Here is a 24,377-nt window from a genome sequence, read left to right as displayed (position 1 = left end):
CACCTCCCAGTCGCAAACCATTTCCACTCCCCCTCCCATTCTCTTGATGACATGTCCATCATGGGCCTCCTGCACTGCCACAATGATGCCACCCGAAGGTTGCAGGAACAGCAACTCCTATTCCGCCTGGGAACCCTGCAGCCATATGGTATCAATGTGGACTTCACCAGTTTCAAAATCTCCCCTTCCCCTACTGCATCCCTCAACCAGCCCAGTTCGTCCCCTCCCCCCACTGCACCACACAACCAGCCCAGCTCTTCCCCCCCCACCCACTGCATCCCAAAACCAGTCCAACCTGTCTCTGCCTCCCTAACCGGTTCTTCCTCTCACCCATCCCTTCCTCCCACCCCAAGCCGCACCCCCAGCTACCTACTAACCTCATCCCACCTCCTTGACCTGTCCATCTTCCCTGGACTGACCTATCCCCTCCCTACCTCCCCACCTACACTCTCTCCACCTATCTTCTTTACTCTCCATCTTCGGTCCGCCTCCCCCTCTCTCCCTATTTATTCCAGTTCCCTCTCCCCATCCCCCTCTCTGATGAAGGGTCTAGGCCCAAAACGTCAGCTTTTGTGCTCCTGAGATGCTGCTTGGCCTGCTGTGTTCATCCAGCCTCACATTTTATTAACCAAAAATGTGTGGTTTTGTTTGAAGAGATAAAGTGTTAGTGTTACTTTTAGTAGTAAGTGAACATTTAAAGGTAGTGTTCAGTGGGCCTTAGCAAATCAAAAGGAAATTGAGTGGTGAACTAATTAATCAGAACACCAGATAGAAAGAAATCTGAGTATGTTGTGTCAATATGATCAATAAAAGGTAATTTGTTAGGAAGGAAAGCAAAAGCAGAATGTGTTACTTGTTACAGCACAGTGAAGAACCAAGTTCAGATTTTTTGTTTTTGATTTTATTATCATGTACCAAAATACCATGAAAAGCTTTGTTTATGAATGGTACAGGTAGATGACAGCAAGTAAAGGATGTACAGGTCGCAAAGACTTAGAGACATACAAGTAACATTGCAGGTTATCTTAATTGACGTTTGAGTCCATTCAACAGTCTGATAACAGCCGGAAAGAAGCTGTTCCTGAACCTGATTGTGCGTGTGTTCAGGCTTCTGTATCTTCTGCCTGATGGAAGAGGTTGTAGGAGATCATTACCAGGTTGTGATGGGCCCTTGATAATGTTGACAGCCTTTCTGCGGCAGCATGTAAACAGAGACCCAAGTAAATAGATGTTGACTTCTGTGATGGTCTGGGCTGTGCACACAACCTTCTATAGTTTATTATGGTCCTGGGCAGAGCAGGAGCCAGAACAGGCGGTTATGCACCTGGACAGTATACTTTCAATGGTGCATCTGTAGAAGTTGGTGTGGGATGTTATGGACATGACACATTTCCTGAGCTGCCTGAGGAAGAAAAGGTGTTGTTGTCCCTTCAGGACTGTCGCATTTACGTGAGAAGTCCAGGACAGGTCATCAAATATCGTCACTCCTAGGAACTTGATGCTCTTTCCTCTCTCAACCTCAGTTCTGCTAATGTAGTTGAGGGCATGTTCTGAATTGGACGTTCCTAAATTTAAGTTGGACAATAAGGAACTTCCGAAAAATTGGGATAAATTTGGGAGTTACCTTCCAGATGAAAATTGAAATGACCTAAAAAAAAAAATCACAATCACATGTGGAAATATGTGGGGAAAATGGGAAGTACTAATTTAATTACACTTGATGTATAAATAGGAAATGCTGTTTCAATTAAGCAACATCCTTATTGACTTAATCCTCTAAAATTGGCAAAGGTTCAAAAAGAGATTGCATGCAAGTTAAAAGACATGATAATAGAAGTAAGTTGCAGCAAAATGAGTTCGCCCATAGTAATGATGTCAAAACCAAATGGTACCCAATGATTATGTGTGGACTATTACAAAAGCAATGCATTTTAAAAAATCTGATTTCCATCCTATTCTGTATTTGGGAGACTGTATTAAGAAGGTGGGACCAGCAACTTACATTTATAAATTGGACTTACTCAGAGGATACTGACAGATACTTTTATCTGAAAGAGGGAAGACAATTTTGGCTTTCATGACACCAAATGGACTGTACCAGTTTAAAGTCAGCCATTTGGTATGAAAAATGTATCAGCCACATTTCAAAGACTAACCAATAAAGTTATTTCAGGATTGTCCAATTGTGTGGTGTACGTGGACAAGCTGGTGATTTTTAGTCACACTTGGAAGGAACATTTGCAGCATCTATTGAAATTGTTTGATTACATGAGGCAGATTTGGTGATAAACCTAGCTAAAAGAGTCAGTTCGCAAAACCTTAAGTTATGTTCCTGGTCCATGTCATTGGATGTGAAAGGATAGCCCGACAGGATGTGAAAACAAATGCTATTTGGGTGTTTCCCTTCCCATCAATGATGAAGGGAAGTACTATGATTTCTGGGATTGAATTTTTTTTATTGGAAATTTGTGCTGAATTTTAGCAGTGTGGTTGCTTCACTCACCGACTTACTGAAGAAGCACAGAAAATCTGAGTGGACAGCATACTGTCAGAAGGCACTTGACAGCCCGAAAGCTGTGTTAACCACTCTCCCAGTGTTAGCCACACCCACTTGTGCAAAGCCATTCAAGGTGGCTATTTAATGTGGGTGTCAGTGCTGTACTCTTACAAGGAAACAGAAATTGGAAAGACCTACTGGGTATTGTTGCAGAAAATTGAATAATCGTCATTGGAAATATTCCATGCTTGAGAAGGAGACCTTGAGCTTAGTGTTGGCATTGCAACATTTATATTGCCAGTAACATGTCTGAGACAATTGTATATACTGATCATAAGCCCTTAAAGTTTCGGGAAAAAATTAAGGATACAATTTCAAGGCTTCATTGGAGTTTATTATTGCAGCCATTCAGTTTGAAACTTGTACATGTGGCAGGAGGAGAGAATGTAATTGCCAAAACGTTGTTGTGACTTTGATGAACGAAGATGGAGACATTCAGTGGTGGGAAAAGGACGGACTGAAACAGACCGTAGTAGTGAATGTTTGCATGCTCAGAGTAATGTATTTGTATTGTAGCGTATTAATAGCAAAAGATTAAAGGTTTTTTAAAAATGAAGATTTTTTAAAATTTGCATGTTGGTGGTTCATTTTTTTAAGTGAGGAGATGTCATGATACTGAGGCTTTAAGATGTCTATTTTGTCATGTTATTTTTAAAAGATTTTACAGCCAGTGGTGAAAGTTGTCTATTGAAAACTTATAAAGTAAACAGCTTGTGAGGCCTTTGGGTTTCTTTTCTGTAGTTGGAACAATAGAAGCAGCCTGAATAGGTTTGGTTAAGCTCCCACAGAAGCAGAACTTTTAGTTTCTTGGTTTCTCAGTGACAGTTTTTGCTGGTTCTGTTGCTGCAGTACATCTCTCCCTGTTACACTCTCTCTGAGTTCCCTTGATGTTTTTCCTCCTGGGCTGCTGGAGTTGCATGTGAGACAATTTGTTTTCTGAATTTATCTTTTGCCAAGGGTATGTTTATGGAACGTTACTATATTGGAATAGTTATCATTTAGTGGCTAACTCATCTATTGTCTGTAAAGTTTTCTAACAGAGTTACAGCTAAGCCAATTCTTTTCTTTAGTTAAAATACAACAAATGAAAAACATATGTATGAATAAATTGTGTTTTGCTTAATGTCAAGTAGTTTGACTAATCAAACACCCTACATTTACTTTTAAAATAGAAAAGTTAGGATTTAGGTTATGTTCTTAATATATTTTGGTCCATAACAAAGCAAGTGTGCCAAATGCTTACTTCACTACGCTATCTACTGTGATGCCACTTTCAAGGAACTGTGTACTCGCACCTCGATGTCACAGTTTGACAACACTTCCCATTCCAGATGTCTTGAGGTTGTGAATGGTACTAGATGAATGCAAATTCTTTCCTTTTTATTGTGTTTCAGCATCCCAGCAGATCATCTTCACCTTTGAGGAGGACAGGGAATTGGTTCTAATCAGGTTTCAGACTGGCCAATTGACTGTCCAGAACATAAAGCATGTAGATATAGTAAACTTCTTTGTGTTCAGCTTTCCGGGAACTCTGTACCATATGGGGGGAGTACCAAAGGTCAATGTGTAGAAGCATGAATGTCTTCAATTGCATCATTCTCCCTTCAGTGCAGCAGCATGTTAGCATTGTGTTGTTTGAGAAAGATAGTCTCAATCATCCCAGGAAATACAAGAAAATGCAAATCTAAAACAAGGTGGCTTGTTCGTCTCTTGTTTTGTGTGAAGAGTCCAGATCTTGTGATATAACAGTGTACTATTCAGTTGTGCTAGTAAGACTGTTTTCCAAAAATACAATGGGAACTCCAAAATGACTATGGGAAAAATATTTTACTGTTCTTTGAAAATGTCTGGGTAAAACCCACAAACAGCAATGTGTCTACCAGTACCATCTTATGATTTGAGCAGATAGACTGTATTTATTTGCTCCCTTCTTGAATAATGGTACCACGTTGGCTACTGAAGAGGTGCCAGAGGACTGGAGGACAGCTAGAAAGGATTTGAGAATTATTGCTATCGCACTATTATTCCCTCACTTTCCTCCTTCAACAACCTGGGATACTTTCATCTGGTCCTGGAGATTCATTCACTTTTAATGCTGCCAGACCACTCAGAACCTCCTGTCTATGCTAATTTCTTTCATTGTTTCAGATATTTTCCCTCATTTCTATATGCATATCATCCATGTTATTAGTGAACAATGACATAAAGTATTCATATAGAACCTTAAATCCTCTGGTTCCAAGCACAAATTACTCCTTAAGGTACTCTTTCCCTTGTTATCCTTTCATCCTTAATGCACTTGTAAAGTAACTTAAGGGGTTTTCCTTTATTTTTACCTGCCATTATTCTTTTGTATTACCTTTTGCTCTCCTAATTTCTTAAATTTCTCCTAGCACATTTTATACTCCCCCAGACTTCTGGTGTTTCAGTCCCCTTATCTGTAAGTTGAAATCTACTATCACTAGAATCCCTGCAGTGCAGAAAGAGGCCATTCAACTAATTGAATCTGCACTGACCCTCTGAACAGATTCTGCCCAGACCAAATCCTCACTCCTCAATTGATATCCCCACATTTAGCACCTAATCTGCACAGTCATAAAATCATAGAGATGTACAGCACTTGAAACAAACTCTTTGGCCCAACTCGTCCATGCCAACCAGACATCCCAGATAAATAGTCCAATTTGTCAGTATTTGGCCCATATCCCTCTATTCACAAACCCATCCAGATGCCTTAAATGTCATAATTGTACCACCTCCACCACTTCCACTGGCAGCTCATTCCACACATGCACCACCCTCTGTGTGAAAACGTTGCCCCTTTGGTCTCCCTTCAATTTTTTCCCCTCAACTTAACCTATGCCTTCTAGTTTTGGACTCCCCCAGCCCAAAATACCCTGTCTGTTCACCTACCTAGCTAGCCCCACTTTCCAGACCCATCTCTGAGGCCCTCTAACATCATCATTCAAATATATCCAGCTGTCTTTTGAAAACAATGGAATCCACCTCCACCACTCTCCCTGACAGTTCATTCCAAATCCTAAAAAAGCAAAGTGGGGCATGATAAAATACTAGCAGGTAAAGTAAAGGCATTTTATATGTACTTTAGGGGCAAGAGGGTAACTAGGGATAGTGTAGGGCTTGAAGTGACAAATTATGTATGGAGTCAGGAGATGAGTACTTTACATCTTTATTCACTATAGAGAAGGGTATAAATATACAAGTCAGGGAGGAGGATTGTAATATACTTGAAAAATTTACAATTGAGAAGGTGCAGCTACTAATAATTTCAGAGGGTACAGCATTCGATAAATTCCCAGACCCAACTGACGTGGGCCAGTCTGCTGTGGGAAGCAAGAACATTAATTTTCTAATTTTCAAATTTTGTGTGTCCACAGGAGAGGTAAAAGAAATCTGAAAGACAGGCAATTCAAGAAGGATCATGAGGATAAACCAGGCAACTTTGTTCATCTAATTCTGTTGCCATGTGAATCTTAATATCCTATACATGAAACACCAGAAGTATGTATGAATGCATCACCCGATAAAGGAGTTAGTGAGAATAGTAAAAATAAAGACCCTGAAAACAAAAGGTAACCCTTTAGAAAATGGCTTTGAATCCTGTGGTAAAATATCTCTTTAAATACTCTGTTTCTGAAAAACAGACTTGTTGCTGAGAAATGTCTGCTGTGAAACAGAATCTGTCACCTGAAGTAGATGTTGGTGATTTGATGGGTCCGGCCTGTTCCTCCTCCTGGCTCTGACAGCAATGCAGTAGCATCGGTGTTGGTTTCAGCAATAGCAGCGTGCTGGGTCAGTTTCGGAAATCCTTGCTTTTGTGGCCTCAGGGTAGCTTCAGAATCAGCGTTCCATAGCCACTCCAGAAACCCATGAGCCATGGAGGGAACAAAAACTGTAATTTGTCCCAACTTTGTCTCAATTATTTCTTTCTGTAATTTAAAATAGTGCTGAATTGTGGAGGCTTATACATGTGCCACTGTATTAATAAAAATAACAAAAAATTGCTATTTTATTCTATGTTCTTCTCTCCAGTCTCGTGATAAAGTTCAGTGTAACTCTACATATTTTTAATCTGCAATTACTTAATGTTTGTTTTATATAAATAAGGACATGGTGTGAAGGACATGGTGTGGTAGCATCTGTGATGAAAAGTCAGAGTTAATGTTTCTGGTTCGATGACCCTTCCTCAGAACTGATGGTAGCTGAGAAAATGCCTCTTTATATGTAGAAGATAGGGTGTGGGAGGGGGTAAGGAGTAAATGATAGGTGGGGGTAGAGGCCAAAGACCGAGAAGAGCAGTTGGATAGATCCAACCCTGTCTTTGCCATTAAGCCTGCTGATAAGGGTTGTTGTAGTCTGTTTGCTGATAAGGTGGTGTTGTTGTAGTCTGGTCTACTGACCTCTACATTGCAAAGGTTCAGTGCCAGCTGTCAGATACCTTCTGCTATCTTCCCCTGGACCATGACCCACCATGGCACAACAGGCCATTGAATCTACCATGATAACTGACTTCACTTCATCTGGTGATATCCAGCCCCCAACAGCTCGCTTCTTGTTTCCAAAAATATACAACAGGACTGCCGTATCCTTCCCCACAGAACTCATCTCTTCTTCCCTTGACTCAGCCTTCTCTCCCCAGGCCCAGTCCCTGCCCATGTATACCTGTGATTCCTCTGACACTTTACATCAGTTTCAGAATTTTCAGTTTGCAAGCTCCAGCTGCTGCCTCTTTACCATGGACGGCAATCCCTTTACATGTCTCAGCCCCACCCAGAGAGTCTCAGGGCTCTCTACTTCTTCCTGGATCAAAGGCCCGAACTGTCCCCACCCACCTCCAATTGACTGAACTCATCCTTGCTCTCAACAATTTCTCTCTTAACTCCTCCCATTTTCTTCAGGTCAGAAGAGTGGCCTTGGGTACCCACATGGACCCCAGTTACGCCTATCTCTTTGTGGGTTACATCAAACATTCCTTATTCCAGTCCTATTCCCTCCATCACCCACAACTCTTTCTCAGATATATCGACGATATCATCGGTGCTGCTTCCATCTCTTGTATGGAACTGGAAAAATTTATTGATTTCACTTCCAACTTCTAACCTGTCCTCACTTTCACTGGTCTATCTCTGATTTCTCCCTTCCCTTCCACTTCTCTGTTTCCATTTGTGGGGATAGACTGGCCACTAGTATCCACTACAAACCCAATGACTCCCACAGCTACCTGGACTATACATCCTCGCCCTATAAAGCTTCCTGTAAAGACTACATTTCATTTTCCCAGTTCTTCTGTATCTGTTGCATATGTTCCGACTTCAATTTTGACAAAGGAGCCTCCGAAATATCCACCTTCTTCCTCAACCGACGACTCTCTAGCACAGTAATCGGCAGGACCCTCATCCAGGTCCGACCGATCTCCCGCACTTCCACCTCATCCCTTCTCTTCCCTCCCATTCCCCTTGCCCTGACCTACCATCCCACTAGCATCTACATCCAGAAGATCATCAGACGTCATTTCTGCCACCTCCTGTGAGATGCCACCACCAGACGCATGTTCCCCTCCCCTCCCTTGTCCGCCTTCTGCAGGGACCGTTCGCTCTGGGCACACTGGTGCACTCTTGCTTCACTCCAAACAGTCCCAATGCAACTTCCCTTGCAACCGCCGAAGGTGTAACACTTGCCCACTTACCTCCTCCGTCCCTACCATCAAAGGGCCCAAACATACCTTCTACGTGAAGCAGCACTTCACCTGCACTTCCCAGAATCTAGTCTACTGCATTCACTGTTCACAATGTGGTCTCCTCTACATTTGGGAAACAAAGCATAGACCACTTTGCAGAACATCTATGTTCTGCTCACAAAAAAAGACCCTGAACTACCTGTTGCCTGCCTCTTTAATGCACCACCCCATTCCTGGGCCAACTTCTGTGTCTCAGGCCCGTTGCAGCACTCCTGCAAAGCTCAATGCAAGCTGGACGAACTACACCGCAATTTCTGCTTAGGGACCCTGCAGCCCTCTGGAGTCAATATCGAATTCAATAATTTTAGGGCCTAAACTCTTTCATGTCCTAGCCCCCAACCCCACACACCAGGACTTGTTATTACATAGTCTGCCATTATACACTACCTATTGTTGGTCTCTAACCATCCGCATTTACAGCTTTCACTCTCCTGGCCAGAACATTATCAACTCCTTTGTCTATCCAACTGTTCTTCTCTCTCTTTGGGTTCTGTCCCCACCTATCGGTTACTCCCTACCCTCTCCCCCTGCCCTATCGTCTGCATATAAACTGACATTTTCCTGGCTACTGTCAGTTCTGAGGAAGGGTCGCTGGACCCAAAAAGTTAACTCTGATTTTTCTTCACAGATGCTGCTAGACCTGCTGAGTTTTGCCAGCAACTTCTGTTTTAGTTCCTGATATGCAGCATCTGCAGTTCTTTCAGTTTTTAAAGGACATAGTATGTTTGTTTAAGCAAGATACCCACGAGGATGAGAAATCTGATGGATAATAGGGACTCAAATAAATGACAAAGCCATTGAGCAGTGAATGCATTTGGATTTATTCAATATTTCAGCATATTAGGAAGATCTCAACAGACTGCCTTTCCCTAAGCAGCTCATACTGTACAACAAAAATGAACCACCAATTCCAGCAATATACAAAAATACACATCTGAGTAACTTTCTAAACAATAATTAGTCAACCATGCATTTAAACAGAAAACAAAACCCTTTCTAGTAGTCAGAATTACCAGCTACATAAATAAATCACCCAAATATCTATAGGTAAATGTAACATTATATTCAAAGGGTGAAAACACATAAAACATCTTTATTTCCCAAACAGTATGCAATAAATACTTCATATTTTGTTTATTAAAAATAAAACTGTGCTGTTGTAAACGTTATGTAAACAAACACGTTTCACTTTTGCCTTATCTTTATCAGAATACATCAAGACAAATCTGTTGCCTATTGGTTGATTTTTAAATGACACTGGAAGGGTATTGGGCAGTTTAAAGCTATACTCATTTCTGAAGCAAAACCCATCCTCCAATTTGGTATCATATAGACCGTTCAATATCTGGTGTTAATGTGCAAGGAGGAAACCTTCGAGGGAAATCAAAGAATGAAAAGAAGCTTAGTGCAGCAATAATTCTCACCATTCATGTAAAAGCTACATATTGGTTACCCAGGCCTCTGATACATGTGGAGACCGATTACTGTCCTTAAGAATCTGCAATGCAACCTACAAAGGAATTCACACAGGTAACCTTCTGATTGCTTGGATATGGAAGGTCCAGTTTCCTTTTCAAAGGGCATTGCTAAGTTAGGTTGTCTGGCGCAGCTAGAGAGCACCAATGCAAAGTAGGAGAATATTGCATAAGGAGATAAAGTGGGAATTCTACAAAGTTTGCATAAATTTTCCATCAGGTAGTAAACTCATATACTTGATAGAACAGACATAGTAGGAACTGCAGATGCTGAAGAATCTGAGATAACAAGGTGTAGAGCTGGATGAACACAGCAGGCCAAGCAGCATCAGAGGTGAAGGAAGGCTGACGTTTCAGGCCAAGACCCTTCTTCAGAAATCCTGCTTGACAGAACAGGCAGGAACCAAAATTGACAGGTTAGTCATATTAAGATTTAGTTTATAACTTTTGGCCAGATTACTATTCTAATACATAGATCATGTGTGCATCACAGCCTCATACATCTTGTGTTCTCTGTTGAGACCTTTGACATTTAGGGATTGTGGAGAATGCCTCTTTAAAAATTCTACTGGTGCCATTTCTAGAGCCACCACCCAATTAGATAAGAAAAACATTGTTCAGGAATGTATCAAATAGCCTCCTCACAAGGTGAGGCTTGGAAGTGTAGGACTGCTGTTGCTACAGAAGTAAGCAATGATTTAGCAAGTAAACACCAAGATAGCTTATAAACTTGATTTAAGGACAACCATAAATAGAACTAGAAAATGGTCTTAGAAAATAGCTAAATCACAATTTGTTACATTAACTACCACAAATACCAGCACAATTTCAATACAGATACAAATATCAAAGGGGACTGCACAATGGATAGTCCAAACTGTATAAAATACATCCCAGGCAGGAGAATAATACTCGAGGTACGATTACAGATATGTGTAGTCATTACAGTGTCAAACTGTATTAGTGCAACATAGCCCATTAAAGATCATAAGCAAAACTTTTAACTTTACATGCACATCTTGCTTGTAAACGCATTGTGAAAAGAAGCTGTGTCAATTATTTGCCACTAGGTGTTGCACTTAAAATGCATCCCAAGAGATGACTGGCCACTGGGAGAGAGAGAAAAAAAATCAGTGTTCTCCAGAATATCTACAAACATGTTTGTCCCCAGTGCATTATAAACTCCTCACGATAAAGCCTTGTCAGTCATTATTCATACAGTGCAGCATTGAGAGTTGGGTTTTGTTTAGAGTTCAAAGTTTCCAGGTACTAACCAATTTTTGCAGCAGCAAATTGGGAAGATTGGCTTCTAATTTATGTAAAAGGACTTAAAGGATCACATAAGTGTCGCTGCCCATGTCTTTCTGAGGAAGCAGAAAGGTTGCTACTGTGACCCTTAAGAATCTGATACAAAAAATGTTTCAATTACAGTATAAGGCTTCATTCTTCAAAGTGAACTGCATAGAAGAGTTAAAAACATACAATTGCAGGTCATTGACTTAAGTGCAAAATGGATTGAAGATTTTTTAGAGACTGCTTCATCACTTGCTGTTCCGGATGAAGATTTTGTGCAGACATCTGTTTCTGCTGCCAATTTAAAGCTAAGTACAAAAGTGATTTGTCCTGTTTGTTCTAGGGAACTGGTCCAGAAGGAAACTGCTGAACTTCCAAATGCCCTCAAGTCCCATTTCGCAAATTGCAGACTTATTGGGAGTGAATTCGGTTCATGGGGCTCCATTTCATGATCTCAATAAGGAATACTGTGCAAGCCTCACAGCACTGCTGCTTAGCCCAGCAGAACAGCATAAGACCATACTTAGAACCTAAGTTCTCCACCCCTTGCCTTTTTCTACACTCTCAACAGACTTCAGCACAAAGTCTAAGTCTCTCACTTCACGACTGAGTGGGCCCTGTACCAGCCGAGGTTTTTACATCAGATACTAAGTCAAGGTCCTGTCTTCTTTCTCTGTTATAAATTCCATGGCATTGTTTTGAAAAGCGGTGAATTTGTAGAGTACATTTTGCCCAGTGTTTAGTTCAATACTGAACTGCCAATCACTGTCACAAAAATAGATGATATGGTCATTTCATTTTGCTGTTTGTGGGATCTTATTCAGTGCAAATTGGCTACTTAGTTTCCTACATCACTATAGTGAAAGTTCCTTGTCTGCTGTTAAATGGAAGCATCAAACTATTTCTTTGTTTTCTTTCTAATAGCTAACAGAAAATTAGAGGGCAACTGGAAGCGCATGTCTAGTAGCCTGCAGTAACTTTCCCACCATGACTAATAATGTCATCCTCCAGGACAGTGTGAAAAACTGGAATACCTGCTGCATGCACACAAATAACAGAAAAACATACACATACAGAAAAATATGCATTCATATGAACACACAAAATACAAGAAAATGCACACTATTCAGCATCTCGACGCTGCTCCACACTAAGATCTCCTTGTGTTTCAAACTCCAAATTTCCCACCTACCCCTTATAACCTTTGATTCCCCTTCTTAATAAGAATGTATCTGACTTTATCTTAAATATATTCAATAACCATCTCACCACTTTCTGACGTGGCGTTCCAAAGTCACACAACACTCACGGAAACAAATTTTCACCTCTGTCCTCAAAGGGCCACTGCTAATTTAAAAGTGTCCCCTAGTTCTGGACTCACCCACAGAAGGAACATACTTTCCATGCTTACACTGACAGACACACACAAACACACGGAACAGGGATTCATAGCAAGTTCTACCAGTCAATATCAACAATGCTGAGGAGAAGCACAGCGGAGCCATTCAGAGTATATCACTGAAAAACTCATTCAGCCCTTTGCAACTGTGACAGGTCTTTGAATGAGGGATGTAATTAGTCACATTTCATTATTATTTCCCACATCCTTCCAAAAGTTGCCTTTTCAGATATACATCCCATCTCCTGTTTCTAGCAGTACATGTCAAATCAACACACAGTTAAAAAAAATGCTAATTTCTCCCCTATATTTTGTTTTAAATATATTAAACCCGTATTTGCTTGCTGATCCTCCTGACGCTGCAAACCATTTCCTCCAGTGTAGACTATGACATTCCATGTCAGTTTTAACAACTCCAATCTCTGCTCTAAGAAAATTAATACCAGCTTCTTTCATTTCTCAATGGAACAGAAATCTCTCATTCCAAGAACCAATCCTCTACACACTCTCTCCAAGGCTTTCTCAGCCTTTCTGAAGTGCAGTGGCCAGAACTGGACAGGGTGGGCCTTTATAAATTGCTGAAGGTTTTGTTCTGCACTCTGTTCCTCCAGTCTTTAATCCATGGATCAATTGGCATTTTTAACAATGAACCCAAATCACTGTTGTTGCACGCCCTCTAAAATGGTATTTCATTTATAATACTCTCCCCATTTTACGCTTCTTTGTCTGACAATGCATATGCCAATTTCATCATTCATCCACATCTGCCTTCAGTCTACTGCTATCACCTCACTACTTACTGTAGGTGGAATTGCGAGGAGGTGATGAGGGTCTCAGCCAGCAGCTGAACAGCTGGTGACAGCCCCTTTGCACCTCTTCTCAGGAATGACTGCCTCAATCAATCACCAAGCACCTCTGGACAACGGACGTCCAAACTCATCTTGCCCCTCCCAGGAACTTGCAAACAACCCCACATGGGGTTGAAGCATGAAGACCCCACACCAATAGCTGGTCTAATCCCAGCAGTGAGGTGGTATTCATAACTGGTGGGGTTTTAGGTGGATCCACTATGGGCATTTGCATCACCGATTTAAACCAGGGCTGCCAACCCAGCGCCCACCCGCCTGATTAAAGAGATACCCCCAACCAGCAAACTGATCACAGGCATTGAGATAACACTTTGGCCAAATTCCAAGTCATGTGCAAACTGTGAAATGGTGCTTTTTATGGTCAGGATCATTAATAAAAAGCACTGCTCCCAATAGCAACTTCTGGATCGACAATAATCCATACTTCATGCCTAACTGTTTAAGAAAATAAAGGAACAAAATCAAAGTTGCTGGAAAAGCTCAGCAGGTCTGGCAGCTATCTGTGGAGGAGAAAACAGAGTTAACATTTTGGGTCCAGTGACCCTTCTTCAGAACCCAGTGTGTAAGAAAAAAATGTGTGTAAGAATAAAAGGACCATTGTCAGTCCATCAGCCAAAGTATGGGTCTACATGGTCGATATTCCTTAACTCTCCTGGGTTTCAATATCACTCAAAAGACTATGATGTGTTACTTTGTCAAAGTGGAAGTCAACATACATGACAGTTAATGCACAACCCTCATTAACTTTTGCTTATTTCAATGTCAGACACTATTTCTCTAACCAGCCCACTTTAACTGTTATCAGAGATAATGAGAACTGCAGATGCTGTAGAATCCGAGATAACAAAGTGTGGAGCTGGATGAACACAGCAGGCCAAGCAGCATCTTAGGAGCACAAAAGCTGACGTTTCGGGCCTAGACCCTTCATCAGAAAAGGGGGATGGGGAGAGGATCCTGAAATAAATAGGGAAGAATCCTCTCCCCATCCCCCTTTTCTGATGAAGGGTCTAGGCCCAAAACGTCAGCTTTTGTGCTCCTAAGATGCTGCTTGGCCTGCTGTGCTCATCGAGCTTCATACTTTGTTATCCCACTTTAACTGTTGTTTACTAACGGTTGTTTTTCTACCACCATCGACATTAGGCCCACTGTCACCAGTGATCTTCCCTTGTTTGAACATTTACAATCCTACAGTACACTGGCACTCGTTCCACATTGAAGGAGGATTGGCATATTGTGGCAAAAGCTTCAGTTCTCTCCAGCATGCCTTCCTACCATAACAAGGGATACATCGAATCCAGGTAAGGTGAGCTTTCTATTTCTGATCACCAAAAGCTGTTAATTGCCTAGTTTTAATATTCTCTGAGCAAAAATCACTACCTGGATTATAATTAAACTTTTGCGTAGCTTCACTTACTTTACCTGTATAATGTTTAATAGAGCTCTCCTAAATCAAAAGCACACTTGGAGGCATGAGTTATTGCCTGTTAAAAGCCTCTGTAGCTGATATGAGTGAGATATTAGGTCCTACTGCTTGCTCAACATGATGGTCTTATCACTTTCAGAATGTCTTTGATGGGGAAACTTCATAGCCTGTAAGCTTTCATCATATTTTGCTTCAAAATCCTTAAGTCATCACGTCTGTATCACTGGAAAAATCCTGTACACTTGATCAAATTTTGTACAAGTCAGAAACACAGATTACCTGAAAATACTGAGGGGATGGAAGAGAAGGGTGCTTCTGAATTTTCCATGGGAGACAGTTTCTCAACCATATCCATCTATCTGTCACTGAAAACTGAGGTATAGGTGTTTAAGGCCCTGCCTCATTCCAGATTGCTAATACCCAGTCAAGCAGCTGGAAAATATTCGGTATTGGTATCAGAGTTGAACATGGTGCCTATGCAAGTGAATCAGCATTGGTTCGATGCCCTTTAGTGTTTCAGTGAAGTATCCCATTCTGTCCAAATATATTCCAGTCTTCACCACTCCCTAACCCCATCTCCCACTCGGTAAAGTTTCAAGAAATTCCTTTCCATGAGGGTCTCTATATAAATGCAAATTTTTGCTGTTGGTTTCAGTGGTTCATATCTCACTGTGTGGAATTAGCTGAAGGTGAGAGCGCATTGCAAAGTTTTTTTGTATTGTACTTCAGTTCTAATCCCTGCTCACTTGAAGACTGCAACTCAAGCAAAGGTAAAGCTTAAGAAGTGGTTAGGGGCTTCTAGCACTCCACCAGGAGACCATGCAGCACATGCCAATCTGGCCTTAATGGCTCTCCCTACTGCTCACAATTTTGGTTGATGGGAATGTGATGAGGAGAAGGGGTGGGAAAAGGGTGACTAATTAAAATAGTCCATCTCCATCACCTCTGACCTCAAGCTCATTCTCATTCACAGAGGGCCAAAAGCAGCAGTCCACCGAGTGAATATAAATTAATAAATTATCAGTTAGGTTTATTAGATGCCAATAGGCAGTTGGGCAGGCCATTTTCCAATAATGGTACATGATAAAAGACAGGAAGGAAGGGAGGCATTCATTTAGGTGTTGACCTATTTGCATTGGGGTACCATTTGCTCCCCGAGTTTCCACCTTCCTTCCTTCCACATTGCCTGCCTTAAACCCATGAGTTGCCTTTCCAGGCAGTCTACTTGTAGGCTCAGCAGTGTCCACCCCTCCAGAGTTTTGGAGCGGCCAATCTATCAGATCAGCCAGAAGCCTCCCTGAGGACAAGGGGGTCCACCTACTGAGGGGCGAAATCCCACTTTTAACCAGTTTCACACCTACAGTATCTTGTGTGGTATTAACTGGAGTGTGCTGAACTCAAGTGAATATTTCATCTGGGGGAAGGGGATATTGAGTAATCAGCATCCTCTGCACCCAAAACCCCTCACCAATCCTAGGAAAAGCAGTCTTCAGTGTTTGTAGAGCTTTTTGCACCAGCCCACAAACCTACAACTACTAACCTTCGCCCAATATAATACCAAACATTTCCAGTTCCTGAGGTTGTAGACATGCTTGCCAAGCTGGTGGATTTGGCCGCAAACGTTTCATCACCCTGCTAGGTAGCATCATCAGTCCGCCTCCAGTGAAGTGTCAGTGTTCTGTCCCGGTTGTTATTTATATGCCTCGGTTTTCTGGGGTGTTTGGTATCAGTACTGTTTTGTTTCCCAGTGTTGTCTACACAGCATCTAATTCAATGTGTTCGTTGATGGAATTCTGGTTAGAATTCCTGGAGGCCTGGTATTCCAACTGGAACTCAATCAACAAACACATTCAATTAGACCCTGTGTCAAGCCACTGAGAAATCAAACCAGTACTGGTACCAAACACCCCAGAAAACCGAGGCATATAAATAAAAAGTGGCACAGAACACCGACACTTCACTGGAGGCGCACTGACTATGTTACCTAGCAGGGTGATGAAACGTTTGCAGCCAAACCCACCAGCTCAGCAAACAAGTCTAAAACCTCTTCCATCACACAAGCTACAAATCTTCTCAAAAACTTTAAATTTCCAGATCCTCCTACACCAACCACCTCCCCCCACAAAACTCAGGGTCGCCGGGACCTATTGTAAAAACCGATGCATTTAAACCCACCCATATCTCTTGCTGCACTGCAATAAGACCACGGTTGGAATAGGATCTGCATGGCCCTGTCTGTAAACTTCAATACCATATCAAGCATGGCTAAATCTTCAGTTAAATACTTCATCCAACTATTTGGGTGCAGTGACTGCGGGAGATGGGCAATTTGATATTTGTCCAAAATCTCTGCCTTACCAGCTAACATCCCTGTTGTGCTGGTGATAACCTGAATACTAGAACCACATGGTTCCTTAGTTAGTGGATGTGGAAGAGAGGCAGATATATAAAAGCTTTCTCAGAACAAATCCAGAGAACATAGTCATGCTATGAAGAAGACAGGACTGTAATCTAGTCCACAACATTGCTAGAAAATGGAGGGCAAAGATATTGCTCGTGACCGTTACGTGGGTAATAATGATTCAAAAGGTAATAACGATTCAACCTTCAGCCTCACATTCATCGGATTCCATTTCCTCTTTCATTTACAAATACATTTTCTATCAGTATAACACCAATTCAAGAAAGCAGCATAGATATATCATTAAATATAGTGATGCAGGTCCACTGCATGTTTAAAAAAGTATAGCATTATGCAATCAAGCTCGGTGAAAACATCAACAAATATCATAGTAAGGATTTGTTAATCTTGATGCAAAGTAGTGTCCACTCTACAGGCTGGTTCACATTAAAGACTCAAGGTCAGAAACTGAAAATTGCTTCCCCTGACCCATGCCCATGTTTCGAAAAGTTCAGAGCCAGGAGCTCAGCTCAAAGAACTGTTCCTATTGAAATCTGATGAAATTCCAAAGCCAATTTGCATAATAGACTTTTCCAGACATTTTGACAAATATGCAATCATTAGGATAATGCACAATGTTGTAACCATAACAACCTGCACCATCACAATAGGGAAACTGCCCAAGGTGCTTTGGGAAGATTAAAGAAAATAAAAGGCCAAAGGAAGAGATTTCAGTAGACATGGACAATAACTTGATTATGGACTTGGATTTTACGATATGACCAGGGAAAAAGAAATGGAGAGATTTAGGAGGGGGGGTGCTTAGATTGGGAAGGAAGGCTGAAGGTACAGCTGCAACGAACAGAACTGGTGATAAGTAGAATTTTGGAGTCACTAGATTTTGGGGACAGCATATTTCAGGGCTGGAGAAAATTCCAGATCGCAAATTTTCTTTCATTTATCACTTCAATGCACTAAAGCCCACCTCTAACTGCCCTTGTAAAAGTGCTGGTGAGCTGCCTTCTTGAAGCACTGCAGTTCATGGGGTGTAGGGACACCCATAATGCTGTTAAGGAGTTGCAGGACTTTGACCCAGTGACACTGAAGGAATGTTGAGTAGTTTGGAGCAGAACTTGCAGGTGGTGGTGCTTCCATGTATCTGCTGCCCTTGTCCTTTCAGGTGGTACAGTCCTTGGTGAATTTCTACAGTGTATCTTGTAGACAATGGAGGGAGTGAATGTGTAAGATGGTGAATGGGTTTCCTGTCAGTCAAGTTGCTTTATTCTAGATGGTGTCAAGCTTCTTCAGTGTTGTTGGGGCTGCATTCATCCAGGGCAAGTGGGGAGTATTCCATCACACTCCTGACTTGTACCTTGCAGGTGGTGGACAGGCTTTGGGGAGTTATTCACTGCAGGATTCCTAGCCTCTAACCTGAAGTGAGGTGGGATGTGTCAAGATTTATAAAGGATGGGAATTTTAAACTTTAGACAGTAAAATTATCATAATCCCAGGGGATTAAATGAGTGCTCTCTCAGACAGAGATGACTGACAGTGAATTTAACCTGATGGTTGCCATCCTCAGTCGAGGGGCAAGATCAAGAAGGTAGGACCTTCATGGTAATTGCACGTAATGTGGGAATTGAGACTGTGCTGTTACCATCACAATACATCTTAAATTGACTATCCAGCCCACTGAGCTAACTGGTCACCTCCATTGAGTTAGCATTGACAGGGTATATTTTGATGTCAAACAGATCAAGGATAGCAGACATTTGGAGATGCTGGAGTTTTTGGAGAGTCAAGATGTGATGAAGGTTTGAGAAAAAGGTACGTGGTGGTTAAAGGCTGAAAAGATGAAACCACTGAGGTGTGAGGGTGTGATTCTTCGTGATAGACAGGAGACAGGATCAAATGTAGGCTCAGGGTTAGATAAAATACTGGGATTATTCATTGTCTGAGGAAATGGGCTAGCTAGGGGATGGACTTGACAGTACAGGTATGCAGTTGGAGTGAAGGCAATAGCTCCAACTGTCCTAACATCTGTTAGGATGAAAGGACAGCTGTACACTGGACGCTGAATAAGCAGGTGGCTGTACAGAGCAAGGTAAATGATCCGGGAGAGGCAATGGTAAGATAGATCTGGTTGTCATCAGCTTCTATAACCGTGTTTGTAGCAGATTTTGCAAAATATCATAATGAATTCTGATAACCTTAGAAATAGGTATTTCCAGCAAGACTGTTTAACATAATTGGTGAAACCTCACGCAGGTGGAGATGAGGACTTTTTTTCTCAACTCAGTGAGTTGTGAAGGCTGCTGGAAGCATTACAGGACCAACTTTCAAAAGGGAACTGAATATGTCCTGTACATAAAAATGAGAATATCATGGTGAAACAGGAAATGGTACGAGAGATTTTTCCCAAAAAAAAGGGGCAGGGAACCTGCCCTCCAACTATGCATGATCCTATTTGATTCTCTGGACAAACCTGCACAGTAGAAGCAGTCCTCTTTCTTGTTAACTGTATCAACTGAGATTAAGGAAGTATGTGGAGGGGATTAATTATGGTTACTTGAGCACATATAAAGGGACACCTGGGAACACAGGGTGAGGGTCAGGTTCGGAGGTTTACACCTGTAAAGTAGCCGTCTGTAAATAAATGCATGTTTCTTTCTTCACTGAATGTTTATCAGGACGAAAACACCTTTGTGTTTTATAAAAAATATTTTCTATTCTGTTATTTTCCTGGGTTTGTTTGGTGGAAGCTCACTGAGAGCTTTACAGACAATGCATAAAGCTATTTTTTTAACCTAAAATAAGGGCAAAAAATAAAGTAGCAATTCCCGTTTTTTTGTGATTAAATTCCTGTATTGGTTGCTGAGGTCAAAATACAATAATTGTTTCTCCTGTCCATGAGGTTCCCAAAATTTTATATTGCCAGCAAATACATGTGTGTTTGTGTTTGCACACTGTGCACACACAACAACATAGAAAAATACGTCCATCTTGGAGATGCTAATGTTGAGAGCTACCCTGTTGTGACCCGAGTTCCTGAATAAAGAGTCATCAACTTGCCTTTAATCAAGCAAGTGGGTCGGCTGCACTCTCTGGAATGGGTGACACAAACCTACAGTCTTGTGTGAACCAGTCCTTGCCAAAGAAATACACTCATGCAAAATATAGCTGAGGAGCAGAGACAATTTTTCATTAACAAACACTTCAGCATTAATAAGTTATTCTCTATTAAACATATATAAAACTTGTTCAAGTGTTTTTCTTTTTTAAAAAAACATTAGGCATATGTCATGCAATCCTAGAAAGAGTTCAAGCAGGCACACCGTGCGGTATAATCTGCATGCATGCTACACTGCATGTGCTTCCTACATCAGTCTGGATTAGATGCCTTGGTCACCAAGTCATATGTTCCATAGACCGTATTCACAGGTCAAGAAACACTGATAGGAGCATCTGCTCCAAATATTGTACAGGATACAAACCAATTCCACCTTCTAAAGCAATAAAGGCAATTAATCTGCATGAAATTGATATGTAACTGTGATAAAACAAGCTGTTTTTGGATCCACAGCCCTCGCAGAAGGAAGTCCTGAAATATTTTGCACCTATTTACCATTTTGCAGCATCCTTGTTTCCAGGAGGGTTGCGCAGTTCAATGTAAACCAATGTTTACTGATGCATATTAGGACTTGTCACATTACAACAATCTAAAATGGATGCTGAGGGTCAATGTGTTGGCACAAAACCCTCAGTGAAACTCAAGACAGTTTAAGGTTAGAAAAAGAATATATGAACTGAAGCAAACACCTGAACATTGCACCCTGTGACGCAGCAAGGTCACAAATCCTACTGAGCGGAAAACCTGCAGAATGTCACCAGACTCCCCGGAGAAGTCTGTACAATGTTCCACTATTTTCTGAGATAGCACCAGGACAGCTACACTTCTGGCATGGAAGTGTTTTTGCTGAGATCCTTAATTCCCTGGAGAATTCGCTTCATGTGGCCCACTTTCGTTATCCCCAGATCCTGAAAGAAGAAAGAGAAATAAATGCATGCGTGCCTCACACTTTATTGATATGCAGCATCTTCACAGAAACCGCAAGGCCATGCGATAACAAGGCATCTATCTGTGTTGGTCAGACCAAAATCTCAATATTGCAGACAACAAAAGAACAACAAAAGATGAACAAAGTTAAAACAACCTGGCCTTCTGTTGCAGTCATCACGTACTGTTCATTCTGTATGTGCACTTGGATTTGTCGCCTTTAAAGACCTTTTGATCCTGGTTGGTTCTGAACTCTTCACTTCTTCTGGAGATGCATAAATATTTGTCCCAGTGCTTTTAATCTCCTGGTCTACTAGCACTTCATGCATCTCTAGTCCCAAATTTCTTGGGTTTCCCATCCCACCCTCAGAACATTGTAGCAGAAAGAACAGAGAAATCTCCATGATCCCTGTCATAGCATCACACTGCTCCAAAATGCTAAAGCAAAACAATGTAAATAATTATAGTTGCTGTTGCAATGTAGGAAGTGCAGCAGACAATTTGGAACAGCAAAATCCCACGAACAGCAATGTGATAATGACCAGAAAATCCAATTGTGGGATGTCGACTGATGGATAAAGATTGGCCAAAACACCCTGGGGAACTCCTGTGGCTTCCTCTGAAATAGAGTCATGGAAGATCCATCTAAGAAATTTGGTTTAATGACTTTTTCAAACAACAGCATTGCTAACAGTGCATATCTCCCTCAGTACTGCACTGGTGTTTGGGTGAACAATATGTATCAAATGGTCCAGAGTGGGACTTGGTTACGCATTATTTTAACTCAGAAGTGAGAATGCTGCAATTGGCCCTGGAACAACAATTGGCCCTGTAAGGGTTACAACTTTCCCTCACTTCAATCTATTCACTTCACAGAATAAAACACTGGGCTCAGTTGACTGAGCCCACACTCACAGCAGACAGCTGCCGGCTGGAAAATTGGCTCTGAATTTATCCAAAGCTTGGGCACTTCTTCACATGAGTGTCAAAGTTTCAGCAGTCCTACTTCAAAGAACAAAAAGGAATTTTTTAGCAGCTAGGTCAGCACTCTTCCTCCGTTAAAAATCAGATTAACTCCTCATTTATTGGATGGCAATTTGGGGCAAAATCTTCTGCACAAATTGCTGCTATAATTCCTGCACAACATTCTTCATTCTGAATGTTCATACTGAAATGATTAAATCCCACAAATGAAAGCATTATTTCACTGCGATAGCTGTATCCTGCCTGCGTGGGCATCTTATGGTGTGTTCCATTTGATATGTTCACTTCAATCTTCATGTGAAAACAATTTTGCTGTCTAGCCTGCTGCAAGTGTAAGCTGGTAACTGCACAACAATGATGGCAGTGGGATCCTACTGAACAATATAGACTACATCCACAACCACTGAGATTTAAGGATTGAGAAATAACCAGAGGAAAGACTGGGAGGGAAGATAGATTACAGTCAGATTAGGTGCAAAAGGAAAAATAAAGAGAGGGAGAGAAAGATTTGATTAACGGAAAGCGAAGATGATCCAGGCAGGTAAAGTAAGAATAAAATTCTGAATTTAAAATGTGACACATTTAAAATCTCCAAATTCTTGAAGGAATTAGAATCCACACATCTAATTGTTCATTTTTTGGCAAGGTAAGTTGATTGGCAGTTGTCAATAGGCATCATGAGGTTAAAAGGCCACATGCACTGTTAGTTACGAGAATTACTTTTCCATGGTTTGCTGAATGGGTTGCAGCAATGTTATAAAAATCATAGGGAGGTTTTGGTAAGGGGTGAGAGGTAATTTTTGAAAAGCTAAGAGTGAAATAGTGAAAATTGAACAGCAATCTATAATTCATGGGGCAGCTATTCCACCACGTTAACTGCTGGACAATTTGTGCACCCATTAATTGTACATCAATCATAACCGCTGCTATCATTTCAACAAATCCTGCAAAGTGCAATGCTGGTTTTTAATCTCCAGGAACTTTTTCTATAGTTACTGTAGAAGACTCCTTACATGTCTATATATACACATATATATATATATATATATATATATATATGTGTTTGAGTTTGGTTTGATCCATTGTGGTCATATATATCATGATACAGTGAAGAGTATTGTTTTGCAGGCTATACCGGTAGATCATACCACGCAAAGTGTATCAGGGTTGCAGAATAGAGTCCAGAATATAGTGTTGCAGCAGCAGACAGGGATCAACATTAACATTTGAGAAGTCAAAAGTCTGATAACAACGGGGAAGAAATAGTTCTTGAATCTGTTCGTGTGTGCATTCAAACTTCGTTATCTTCTGCCTGATGGAAAAGAGTAGAAGAGAGTACCACAGGGGTGGGAGAAGTCTTTGGTTATGGTTGGTTGTCTTCCCAAGGCAGTGGGAAGTATAAATGGAATCAATGGATGGAAGGCTAATTCGCATGATAGACTGGGCTGCATTCATGACTCTCCGCAGTTTTTTTGCAGTCTTGGGAAGAACACATCATGCTGTGATACATCCAGGTATGATGCTTTGTAAGGCGCATCAATAAAAATCAGTAACAGTCTTTCTGGATAGGTTCAATTTCCTTAGCCTGCTAAGGAAGTAGAGGCATTGTTTGTGCTTTGTTGGCCATCCTGTTGAAGTGGGTGTGTCTCTATTTCAAATATCCCCTAAGGGCTGCAATGCGATCACACAACTTTAGACTGCTGGGTATGGAGATCAATGTTGTTAATATTGTCCAGACAAAAAGCTCAATCTGAGTATTAGGATGTATCTGAGAATTGATGCCAGCCTGAAGTCTGTTGGAAACAAAGTGGGGGGAAAGTTTTGAAATCAGTGGAAGTACTGGAGATTGTCACCCTTCTTAATTGGAACTCCGGTCAGATTGGAATTTGCATCAACATAAAATCCAACTGTGAGACAGGACAACCAGAAGGGTAACCATTCACAAAAACGTGATTTAGGGTTTCGAATAGTTTTCATCTTCACTCTTTTCCTGCTTATTTCCAAGAAGACCCAGGTTGAACGAGTCATTCAAAAGAAACAAGATCAAAATCTGAGACTCCTCAGAACTCAGCTTAGGAACATGAGAGGGGATTTTGGCCATTTTGCCCCTTAAGCCTGTTTCTGTTATTCAAAGAACTTATCAATCTGTCCTGAACTTACT

The 24,377-nt window shown here is 41.3% G+C and overlaps 1 protein-coding gene across 4 annotated transcripts in view; it reads right to left on the bottom strand.

The window, feature by feature from the left end:
* Positions 1-16,786: 16,786 nt before the first annotated feature.
* Positions 16,787-24,377, bottom strand: part of dgkh (diacylglycerol kinase, eta) — a 529,882-nt gene continuing 522,291 nt past the window's right edge. For all 4 annotated transcript variants that reach the window (XM_048541055.2, XM_048541057.2, XM_048541059.2 and 1 more), the window contains one exon: positions 16,787-21,213. In XM_048541055.2, the coding sequence (XP_048397012.2) occupies positions 21,124-21,213 (90 nt within the window). In that variant the 3' untranslated portion in view covers positions 16,787-21,123. The remainder of the gene's footprint in view (positions 21,214-24,377) is intronic.

This window comes from Stegostoma tigrinum, chromosome 12 (assembly GCF_030684315.1).
Source record: "Stegostoma tigrinum isolate sSteTig4 chromosome 12, sSteTig4.hap1, whole genome shotgun sequence".
Taxonomy (NCBI): Eukaryota; Metazoa; Chordata; class Chondrichthyes; order Orectolobiformes; family Stegostomatidae; genus Stegostoma; species Stegostoma tigrinum.
Note: the sequence above shows the minus strand (reverse complement) of the source record. Positions and strands in the feature narration are given on the sequence as shown.